The following is a 12,178-nucleotide window of genomic DNA, read 5'->3' as shown; positions in this document are numbered from 1 at the left end:
ACAGTCTTATTTTCATAAGAATTCTTCAAACCTGTTGATTCTTCATTACTGACCCTGCTTTTTGTCGGAAACAGGATGGCATGGAGAACCTCAATAAAGTTATCTTTGTATTAGGAGCCGTGAAGCTTGAGTAATTGAAAAAAATAGAAGCAGGGGGGAGCGACGACTGACCTGTTATTACAAACAGAAGCTTGAACTTTGGAACTGCAAACCTAGAAAGGTCCAGATTTTCTTCAGAGAGTGTAAGCTTGAGGGATTGCTTCCCCTAGGAAACAAGGATTGGAGCTTGGATAGACCATGCTCCTAAAGATTCAGATTTTAAGAAAGCAGTCCAGGCATTGTTGAAAGAGGTATTTTCTCAAACGACAGTTCAAAAACTGGAGGGAACGAAGAAGAGGAGCAACTAGAGAGGGAAGAGAAAAATCAGGTCGTGCCACCTGTAATGCTCGTTGAAAATTCAAGAGCATTATCAAGTAAGACCTCTTCTCCCCTCCCAATTTCTTCTTCTTCGCTTTTGTCCTTAGTCTGAGATACCTCTAAAAAGAGGACCAAGCGCCAACCGAAAGTGTGGAAATGTTTGCACTTACTTAAGACATTCCCATAGCATTTTGTTAGAAGGAAGAGACCAAAGGAAGCATCTAAAAAGAGAATTTTCAAGGAGAAGATGTTATCAAATAAAAATCCTGATATATTGAATCTAATTGTACTAACATCCAAGCTTCCTCTCAAGCCAATAGGTCAATCTCAATCCTTTCAATTTCAACACTTTGAATACTCTAGTTTCTCTTTGCCTAATTCAAAAGTGAAATTTATAAGAGGTACTCCAAGCCACACTCCCTGTCATTCCATAGAAAAAGAAGTGTGAGACATCTTTTGATTCTCCTTTCAGCATGAGTAGTGAAGAATATGAACACTTTGAAAAAACAGACAAAAATGAGGAGCAATTGCAAATGAAGCCCTTAGAAACAATCCTAAATGCTCTGTTTTATATCGACGAAGAATTAGAAGATGAATTGAAAGTTCAGGAAAAGGATTCAGTTCGCCCACCATAAACTCAGCCCATCGGACTTCTAGATCATCTGAAATCATTTGTAGCTGATTGCGGAATAGTGTTTGGTTGATCCTTCCCAACAGATTTTGCGTCCTTCAAATGTTCCATGGACTTTTCCACGAGATAACCCAGAGTTTGATTTCTTCAAAAACTAAAGAAGAAATCAAGATGGAATGTTGGTACCTCAGTTTGTATATTAGTCTTGAAGCAGCTTGGTCGTTTGTCCTTTCTTGGTGTTTCCTCTTCGTCCTTTTGAAGCTTTTGGCATGCAAGTCGTCAGCTGAATTTTGTCTTCTTTCGAAAGATTAATTAAGCTTGTTGTGTATTTTGTATTATCTTGTTTGCTCGAGGTCTTGAAGTTTTTTTCAGTTCGTTTGTTCTATTGTATTGATTGTTCTTTTAGCCTTTTTAGTCCCTTTCGCTCTTAGTATATTTCTCTTGTACTTTGAGCATTAGTCTCGTTATTATTATTCATAGAGGCTAGATATTAGTATAGTTGGCCAGATTTGTAAATAGCTAGTAAGATGGGGTGAGGGTTTTAGTTATAAATAGAAAGAGTGAGTTGAGAGGATGAGCATGAAGTATTTTGCGGGATTTTCATAGTTGGGAATTTGGGAGGTTATAGCCCTCTCGAAAGCTAGGGTTTAGTAGTTACCTTGTTGGTCATTCTTATGATATTATAGCATATTGTCAATATATTTCCATATAATTCTATCTTTTAGTGTTCTTTGTTTGTTCTTGTTTGTTCTTCAGTGTTCTTGTGAGGAGGTATCCATATATATTCTCAATAAATGATTAAGAGGTCATGGGTTCAATCCATGGTGGCTACATAACTAAGAATTAATTTCCTATGAGTTTCCTTGACACTCAAATGTTGTAGGGTCAAGCGAAGTGTCCCTAAGGAGCACTAAGCTAGCCCAGACACTTACAAATGTCAAAAGAAAAAAAAAAGAAAAACTATCCATGGTCGGAAGTCGTAGACTTGAGTATAGTATTGTTGCATCTAGGTTGAAATATTAGTCATTTAAATCCTTTCCTTTTATAATTTTCTTCCTTAGTTGGGTCTTCTCTTGTATATATAAATTTTAAAAAGAAAAAGGAAACAAACCTCTTCATTAAGAAAATGAATAGACATTACAAAGGATAATACAAAGAATACAAAGAGGAGACAAGATCAAAGCCCTCAGGATCAGCAAGTGCATCCAGACATCTCAACTAAGTTGACACTCCCTTAGCGCTATCATCATATCCGAACTTGGACCAATGAGTAAACCCAAAATTAAATCAAAAATAGAAATTCTCATATATTCATATTTAATTTTACCCATTATTGGGTCAATTTCGAAATAAAAATAATAATCTCTACAAAAATAACAGGAGTTTCCAACCATCCTTCTAAACCACCCTACTGATCAACTCAAATGTGAGGTTGCTACAAAATCTTACATGTTATAGTATATATCTTTTTTGAAAAGGACAATCTCGTTTATTGATAATGAATAAGACAAAAGCTCATAGTACAAGAGAATTATACAATGAGCAAAAGCATAAACCCGAGATAGGATCAGGAGGTGCACTCAGGCATCTCAAGTAGGTTAACACCCCCTTAGCACCCTTATTACTTCTAACAAAATACAAATAAGGACCGGTAAAAAATTAAATAGAGTCCAATTAGGGGCTAAACACAGTTAATTCAAAAAAATTAAATAGAGTCCAATTAGGGGCTAAACACAGTTAATTCAAACCAATAAGAATCATATAAACAAGTCTAACAAGACTAGGAATAAAAGATAGTCGAAAAGGAGCTGCAAATAGAAGAATCATACGTAACTATAGGAGCTTACTACTCCTTTGTCCTTTATTGTAATTTGCTAGTCTTTATTTAGGGTTTCCATATATGCCTATATATATTGAACTCTATTGTATAGAATGAAGTAAGGGAGTTATTTCATACGTCTCTCTGACTACCACAAAGGGATACCTACAAAGAAAAGTAGATGACAGACCTACTGGACATACAGCGCAAAAATCAAATAACACTCCACCTCCAGTCTCTTTGTTGCCATCCAAAAATCTTCCATCTTCCGTCCACAATTCATCAAGTTGATTGACAACCAACTAAGTATGGTACTCCCCCTCCCCCCACCACCAAAAAAAAAAAAAAATCACCCTTCTATCAGCTTGGGTATGACTCTCCTCCAGTTAGTCTAAAGAAATTAAATAAAATGTCTGTGTGTGTTTGTGTACATATATATATAAGGGGCTTCAATATGTTAATATAACATCCACTAATGAGAAAAAATAAGCACTACCTGACTAATGATGAACTTCAATATACCAGCCTTCTCCAACTCAACCAAAGCCATATGAGTAATGCTTGGCATTGCACGATGAAATGGCAGTGATGCTTCTGGTAAGGCTTTACCTTCACGCTGTAGAATTACATCGTGTAACTAATTCATTTGTTTATGAATCATGCATGACCTAAAGTTTGATAAATTTCATTCTAAAAAACATCAGATTATAAGTTTCACTGGAGATGAAAAAAGGTTGCTCAAGCCTCAAATATGTAACTTGTTATATATAGAATAGAGATATAACTCGCCTGAAGAGTCCATATTCCTTTAGGACCTCGAAAATCAGGTATACCACAAGAGGTTGATATTCCTGCACCGGTAAACACTACTAAATGCTTACTCTGCAAGTTCAAACGAAATTCCTCAAGAGGTTGGTCAGCAAGAACCTAGAAAGTACATTTCTGTTTCTTTCTTTTCTTCTCTTTTCTTTTCTTTTCTTTTCTTTTTTTTATATAGGGAACTGGAAGTAATCAAGTATCACAAATGATATTTTTATAAATAAATATATACCTTTTGTATCATCGTAGTCAGTCGTTCAATCTGCCACAAACAAAATGATGTTAAAAAACCAAAAATCAAACATTTAAACCAATAATTAACTAAAATAATAAGAATGGTCTCGGAAATAACACTTCATTAATTTATGTACTTTGAGCATTAGTCTCTTTTCATTTCATCAATGAAACATCTTGTTTTCTTTTCAAAAGAACAAGTTTGTTACTAAGAACACTACATTAATAAGAAAGCCTTAGAAAACACGAAACAAACATAGCAAATATTTGCGAGAAAAAGTCAAATCGGTGAAAGCATATGAACTCCCAAGTAAAGATTTTAGAACAAAAGTACTGGGTTCGGAAGTCGGAGGACATTTAGAAGAAGACTTCTCCAATCTCTGGATACTTACAGGATTATTTGCATTTGACGAGGAAGGATATTAGAGTTCATTTGAAGGAATTTTTTCACCCAAAAAAAAGCATCAATCTGCTATTTGCAGACAAAGCAGTTTTTCAAAGTAACTCAAGGAAAGATTGAAGATCTGATTATCACTCCAGGAAAGTGGTTAGATAACATGAAATACCATCTTCTCTTTGAAAAATGGGATGAAGATAAGCACAGTAGACCAACTCTCATAGCAGGTTTAGGAGGGCAGCTATCAATAAAGAACCTCCGTCTCAACCTTTGGCAAAAAGATATTTTTGAAGTTATCGGTGCATATTTTGGTGGTCCAGATTGCATAGCCTTGGGCACTATCAATCTTATTAATTGCTCCGGAGGAAGAATTCAAGTATGAAAGAACTTATGCAGCTTCGTACCAGCTACTATTGAACTAAAGAGTTGAAACAGGGGAAGTTCCAAAGTTCATTAAAAAAGATTTATTTCTTCGTGATTTCACTAATCCGATTGATTTGAGTAGATTAAATTCAGTTGCCATCAATGAAGATGTTCCAGTGGAAGTTCCAGTAATGGGAAAACATCCATTTATGCAGAAAATTCTGTCAATTACAAGAAATTCATTTGAAGCTTTGAGAAACGTCATGGAAGATGAAAAGACTAATCGCCAGACACTGCCACAGCCAATACACCTCACTGGAGAAGACAACACAGTTCAAGCGCCAAAATTCAAAAACACGTGAAGAAGAGGGAGAGTCATGAGTCATTGGAAAATTACTGATGCCTTTGATGAAAGAGAGAATCAGTGGCCAAAAATTAATTGCAGCAAAAGCCAGTTCCCCTCCCAAAAACCACCCTGGCACTTCTCCTTTAAATGAATCCTATGCATTATTTAGGATTAACTCACAAGCGGTGGACCCCACAAAAGCATTCAATAAAGTAACTCCTAGCTTTTAGTATGCAAATGGGGAAAGAGGAAGAACCCGAGAAAGCCAATTCTCCTAAGTCCACAATCGTCTATTCTAATGGCTTTTCATTTCCTCCTTCCCCTGACTTCTACGGAAAATAAAAAGAAAAGAGAGTAAAGTCCCCTACAAAGAAGCCCTCTGCTCACTCTGTTACAATTAATCATCAGAGATTCAAGACTGCCCAAAAGTTTTATATAAAAGGGAGAACATCATTCCACAATGCTTGGATGGCCCTAATGAACTCTAACCTTTTAGAAGAAAGATGTGTAAAGATTCAAATTTCTGATTTAGATTGCAACAGGTCAGTAAAATCTCATTTTTCTAATTTCCATCAATCTCCTATTAAAATTCCAGGCTCAGACATTAACTTTATGCGAGGTAATCCACATCCTTCTTCAAAAATTCCAAGTCCTGAAAAGAAACTCTCAAAAGATGAAGCATCAATAATCAGTGCAAGAAGCGAAGAGTTAGAAATTGAGAATTTAGAGGAGCTGAAGGAACATCAAACAGAACAAGAGGAGTCCGAGATTCTTGATACATTGGGGCCAGACTTTTCCAAGTTATTTGTCTCCAGAATCCAAAGAATCTTGCAAAAAGGGAGCTGCAAGCTTCCCTCAAGAATTGGTTCCTTTCATAACAGCTTGCCAGATTGAATTAATTTGAGAAAGGAGAAAGTAGGAAGATTATTTAGTGGAACACAAGAGGTCTTCAAAGAAAATCAAAACAACTGGCTCTGAAAAGACTATTGAAGAGATCAAATACAGATATGGTTTTGATTCATGAATTGAAGCAAGTGGCAATCGACAATAATCTGATTAAGATCTTGTGGAGTTCAGGCTTTGTTGAGTTCAATGGAAGGATAAATGTAAAATCCTTCCTCAGATAAGAGAGTTTGGTTCCTCTATACAAGCGGCTCTTTCACACTATTAAATCTCTAGTCAATCACCCATCCACAGCTTCACCTAATGACAATGCACTGCAAAGGAGCCTTTGGAAAACTAAATGTCTGAAGAGAGTTAATATTTCAGGGTGGATCATGCTGTTTGGAAGTCTGAAATGTGCTCCAGTATTACACAAAAACCTCCCATCCCATTACCAACCCACATGTGCCTCCCCCTTTTTTGTCTCAATTACCAGGAAAATCTTCAGCATCTTTTTGGCTGTCCTCATCCTGTAAACTGCTGGAACCAGCTGCTGCAAATATTCAATATTGTTTGGGGTTTTTGACATTAATATCTGAAACAATGTGCTGCAAATTCAAACGCTTTTAGTCAAGAAGAAAAATGCTCTCCTCTTATGATGCAGCGCGGTCAAGGCACTACCAATAGAAATATGTTTCAGTAGAAATCAGCAAGTCTTCCTTGAGAAATCTGCAAGCTGAAGTGATCACATCGAGTTTTGCCCAATTAAAGACCCCTTCTTGGTGTTTCTTTATCCAAAACTTTCTAAGAATATTCCCTTCAAGAGATTCAACTCAATTGGCAGGCCTTCATCTTCAAAACAACACAAAGAGTCTTTTTCACACTTTTTGTGAGTCCTATAAAGTTCAAACGCTAGGAAGTGTATTTCTTCTATTATTATTATTCGAATGTAACTTGTTAGCCTATGAGGAAAGGCTTGCTTTAGTTTTGTATTTGGCAGTAATACGTTCTTTATAATTAGTGTTTTTGGACATGAGAGCGCACTAAGGGGGTGTCAACATAGTTGAGATGTCCTGGGTATGCCTCCTAATCCTTAGGATTTGCTCATGTATATCCCACATGTACTTTGAGCTTTGGCTCTTTATTATTATCATATATTAATAAAGAGTTTGTCTTCGTTTCAAAAGAAATAAACAAAAGGATATCCATCTTAAGAGAAATTCAGCAGAATGAAAAACTTGAACCCTAAAAGAAATACTACTTTGAGAGCAATAAAGTCTAGAAAGTGAAAATAAAATATGTAGCTGACCTGAATCTCAAACAAGAGCCTTACTAGAAGCCAAAACACCAAAGGATAGACTTATAAACCAGGAAAACAAAATCTTCAATCAACCAAACTTCAAAATCAGTGGATCAGACTTGCACAAGCTTAGATAATAAATCTTTCTTCAATGAAATTAAAGAATTTTTTTAATGAAATGAAAGAATCAAAAGAGTGGGAGGAGAGCCTTGACCCCAACAAACAAATCCACAAAAAAAATGAGCTTAAAATTGACATAGAAAGGAGCAAGACTATAAGGGTACAAAAATAGATTTGAGTTTTGGCTGATTAGCAACCACAAAAACGTAAATCTACGTACGAGAGGTGATCCCCCAACCATCTATCATCTCAAAAGAAAGTGCCAAGCTCATCACCCACCACACACGAAATCAAATCAGAAAAAGAATGGAGCTTGATAGAAAGTACTTTTCACACATTTTAGAATGTGCCTTTAAACCTAGCCAACATTCAATCAAAAGAATGAGGATCATACATACTCACAATAATTCTATACCATAGGCAATAGGATTCCACGGGAAAGCGTCATAACTATTATGCCAATAACGCCCTTTTACGAACCCTTCAATTCCATAATTCTAACCCTCCCAAAAGAATGGATTTTCCCACAATCTCCTAGTTACCCAAATGTGCACATTTTCCCACAATCTCCAAGTTACCCAAATGTGCACCTTTGTCTTCCTCCACACCTTTCCATAGAAAATCTCTCATGGGCTTTTCCAAGCTCTAACACACAGAACACAAGAATCTAGAGAGAAAGAAAAGGTAAATACAGATACCACTTAAGACGGGCAAGTCTCCTTTCTTTTAAGAAAAAACTTCTCTTTCAAGAGGTGGAGTGGACCTTTTCCTAGCCTTGTCCTCCACCAAGATGCCAAAGAAATTTTCCTTGGATTGTTTCCAAGAGAAATCCCAAGATGTGATGTCGGAGAAACACCCACCTCACATCCCACCACGTTAACCCACACTCTCACCTAAGGTGATCCCTATTCAAGCCCAGAATCTAGCACTTTCCTTTCATTGATCTTAACACTTAACATGCCTTTGAAAAATCACCTCTTCTCGGTGGTGCTACAAACAAAAAAGAAATCTTTTGTACTTATAACTTCTCTGTGATTTTTCGAGATTGGAAAGTTCCCCTATTGCTAACTTTGGAGAAAGATTCTCTCTCTTCCAACCTTAGGTTGTTTCTTTCCTTTTTAGGATAGTTTATTAGGTTTCTTATCCCCAACAAGAAAAACAAAAGTCTTCACTTTTTATTATCACTGACGGTCGTTTCAATAATATTTTAGAGGTGGATGTAGCATTCTCTAACAATGTTACTTTGGATTAGTTCGAAAATAAATCAAGAACTGTTCAGAATTCTTATGACTTTTCGAAGGGATTCAAGAAGAACCAACTTTCATATTTTATGAAGAACTAGAAAAAAGATTTGGTACCATTGATTCTGATTCAGATTGTTCCAAAGATATCAGTGCTTCTAGTTTCTTTCTTCCTTCTCCAAGTCATGCTCCGCTCTCAAAGAAGATTCTATTGACTTTTTAGAAACTATTTTAGATTTTTCTCTCATTTTTTTCCCTAAAATCTTAACGAGACACAAGACATTGTCAAAAGAAAGGAAGTACAAATGGGTTGAGATGAGGTGACCCCACCAAGTGAAGGTAATTACAAAAAGCTTCTCGATTGGCGATAGAGTAAATTTGAACAAAAGGATAATTACAAGAAGTATTAGAAAGAAAGCACCAGCTAGAATAATAAATCATAACAGTCTCCCAAAAAATACCCTTGATTTGTTTATCCACTAAGAAAAGCTTCTAGCTTTTTCATACCAACAAAGACCTTAGAGAATCGAAAAGCTTGAAAGTCTAGAACTTCTTAGAGAGAGGGTTTTCATTACTCTCACATAATTTGATCCCACTATCTTTTAAAAAGAAAAACCATTTTATTTTTCATTCAAAATATTTTCATGAAGGAGAGATTGAGACTTCAAAAAAAATCCTTGAAGAAGTTGCAACTTCCTCTTGGAAAGGAGTGCATAACACCTCTTCAAAAGCTTCATCATTAAGAACTTATTCATTTCACTAGCTAAAGAATAATTCATACGTTTATCACTTTGAATCTGCTCGTTTTAATGCCTCTGCACAGTGTTCTTTTTTCAAGCAGATTGGGGTTTCTCCATGAAAGACATTAGTCTAAACTTGGATGCCTACTTTTATCCCTCTTAGCATCTTAAATTTGTTTGATAAACCTGTTATGCTTTCGTATTTGCTCCTGTGTATTTCTGTTATTTCACTCATTTATGGAGCTTATATCCTTAGACTTTAAGTCTCTTTTCGTTACATCGATGAAAAGTTTGTTTGTTGTTCAAAAATAGCCTTTTGAAGTACGAAGATAACGTCAACCAAAATTCAACCAGGATGGCGATACCACCACACTGGCAACAACTTTGATCAACTGATTTTAGACCACAGTATCTTCCAGAGGAAACCTCCATAAACAATTGGAGACAAGCAAGTCAAATATTCCTGTTCTTCAAGATACCAATAGTGAAACCAACCTATGTGAGGAGATCATTTCACAGATACAAAAAGAACTGCCCTACAAATCTGCTTCCCCCCACCCCACTGCATGCTTTTACTAAAGCCAAACACATATGGTTTTTCCTGTAAAAGAAGCCGCATTTCAAATCACATACAATCTCCTGTTATCCTTCACACGGATTTACAAACATCAGCTCAATTACCCATAAACCAACTTCAAAGCAAACACACACACAACACAGAATGCATATCATAGATTCAAGATCTCGCCAAGAACACATTGCCATACAATTAGAAAATTCACGACTCCCCTACTTCAAAAATGCATCACATACCCAAAAACATGCTTAACAAAAGTAACATTGATAGACACAACAATTACAAAAGATGGCACAACACTACCAATTACTACGACAAACAAAACACAAGATCAGAAGTCCAAAACAAAACCCCAGAAACGAAATTACACAAAGGAAAAGAAATAACCACCTTTTCTTCTAAGACGTGAGGTGGGTCAAAATGTTCTGTCATTCCCACTTGTCCTACGTCTTCTATGTACGAAAGCTTCTCTGCGTAGCCCAGAGACATGGTGATTGAGCTGCCTGTTGTGACCCACTTTCTCTTAGTCTCGCCCACAAAAGCTAAGATGATCAAAGAGAAGTTCCGGACGCGAAAGTCAGGACCTCTCTTCTTTCCTCCGCCCCGTCCTCTATTTGCTCATAGTACTTGAAGCATATGCTCCTTTTTGGCAGACCCAAAGTCTATCAATATATATATGAAAATAGAAGAGGAATTATGAATTTGAAACCTTCTTTGTTGGAAGGTTTTTCTTGTCAAAAATTGTTGTTTGTTAATTACAAATTTTTAAATGATATGTTTAAGTTGAAGAAAATTCTGTTCGTTGTCACATTTTGACGATATATATAATTGATGATATGTTTAGCAATATAGTGTTTCTGTGTTTATGGTTGTTTTGATAATGTAGAATTTTAGATAAGACCATAAGTACCAATTCAGGTGTGAGTTTAAATAATTTTAATCCGCGACATAAATGAAGATATTATTTACAAAATATTTGGAAGACCTTGGCGAATAAATTTTGGTAGGGTCAAACGGGTTTTAAGTTTCATTCAACCACATGTTTTAAGACATTCTTATTCGGACATTTGACTTTTTAATTAAAATACGATACACGTTTTATATATGTATGTTGCTTTCTTAAAACAAATTTAGACGATGATTCAAACACAAACCATCTTAATTACATGTAGACATCTATTGAGTTAGATTGTTTTGATGTAAATTAATGTTAGCTTATATCCACCTTTGATTTCAAAAAATAGAAATAAAAAGTTGAGAGATTTAATTTGTTTCTTAAGATATGTGGAGTATCAAAATCATACTTCGATTTTGAGATTACCCATGTAATTCTAAGTGTGTGTGAATGAATGCGTGCATAAATAATAAATATATAATGAGTTTTTTCTTTTAGTAAAACAGTTTTTTTCTTTAGTTAAATGAGGAACGGTTTTGATTCGTACCAGACTTGAAGAAAAATTGAAGTTTGAGTTTAACATACTATTAATTGTAAATATATGTTTCTTATATATGTTAGAGGTATAGTTAAAAGTATTTGAGTTTAACATACTATTTAATTAAGGTTGAATGAGAGCATTAATTGAACTAGTATATAAAGAGACTTAGGTTATGGTCCCAATACACCAAAGCAATAAGTACCTTAAACTTTCTTGTATACCATACAAGATAAAGATCACACTCACCCATCCAAAAAATTTAAGGTGATTTTGTTACTTGATTATCTTGAATAATTTATAATTAAACTAAGGAAATTTTCATAAATATAACAAATATATTTATGGTCCATATAAGAAAATGAAAAAACTCATTAAGTTGGCTATTTTTTAAATATTTCATGTTTGTCATTTCCTTTTATTCTCTTTATTTTCTTCTTCATCTACGTTTTTTTCTTTCTATCGTCTTTCTTTTCTTCTTTTTTTTTCAAACTGTTATTTGATCCAAGATCGTGTATCAAATATAAAAGATCTATTTTTATTTTATTTTATTTTCAAATTGTTATTTGGTTGTTCAAGATCGTATACTAAATATAAAAGATCTTGAAAAAAAACGTCGTTTAGATTTGGGTAGTCAAATCTAAACAATCATGTACCAAAAAAATCTTTAAAAAAATCGTTTACATTTGGCTACTCAATCTAAACGATCAAATATAAACGATCAAATCTAAATGGTCATATACCCAAATCTAAACAATCATGTAGCCAAATCATAGCCAAATCTAAAGTATTGCGAGTTTTCTAATAATGAAATAATCGTGTACTAAAGAATCTTGAAAGAAAACCGTTTAAATTTAGC

At 34.9% G+C, this 12,178-nt stretch overlaps 1 protein-coding gene across 2 annotated transcripts in view; it reads right to left on the bottom strand.

Annotated features, from left to right (window-relative positions):
* Window positions 1–10,615, bottom strand: part of LOC103501252 (NAD-dependent protein deacetylase SRT1) — a 51,553-nt gene extending 40,938 nt beyond the window's left edge. The window contains exons 1-4 of one of the 2 annotated variants that reach the window (XM_008464781.3): window positions 10,277–10,615; window positions 3,919–3,948; window positions 3,657–3,749; window positions 3,364–3,483 (exon numbers count right to left, since the gene is read on the bottom strand). In XM_008464781.3, coding sequence (XP_008463003.1) covers window positions 3,364–3,483; window positions 3,657–3,749; window positions 3,919–3,948; window positions 10,277–10,375 — 342 coding nt within the window. In that variant the 5' untranslated portion in view covers window positions 10,376–10,615. The remainder of the gene's footprint in view (window positions 1–3,363; window positions 3,484–3,656; window positions 3,750–3,918; window positions 3,949–10,276) is intronic. The other variant, XM_008464782.3, reaches the window with a different exon arrangement.
* Between the last annotated feature and the right edge of the window lie 1,563 nt (window positions 10,616–12,178).

The sequence above is a fragment of the Cucumis melo genome, chromosome 1 (genome assembly GCF_025177605.1).
Source record: "Cucumis melo cultivar AY chromosome 1, USDA_Cmelo_AY_1.0, whole genome shotgun sequence".
Taxonomy (NCBI): domain Eukaryota; kingdom Viridiplantae; phylum Streptophyta; class Magnoliopsida; order Cucurbitales; family Cucurbitaceae; genus Cucumis; species Cucumis melo.
This window is presented reverse-complemented; position numbering and strand designations above follow the sequence as displayed.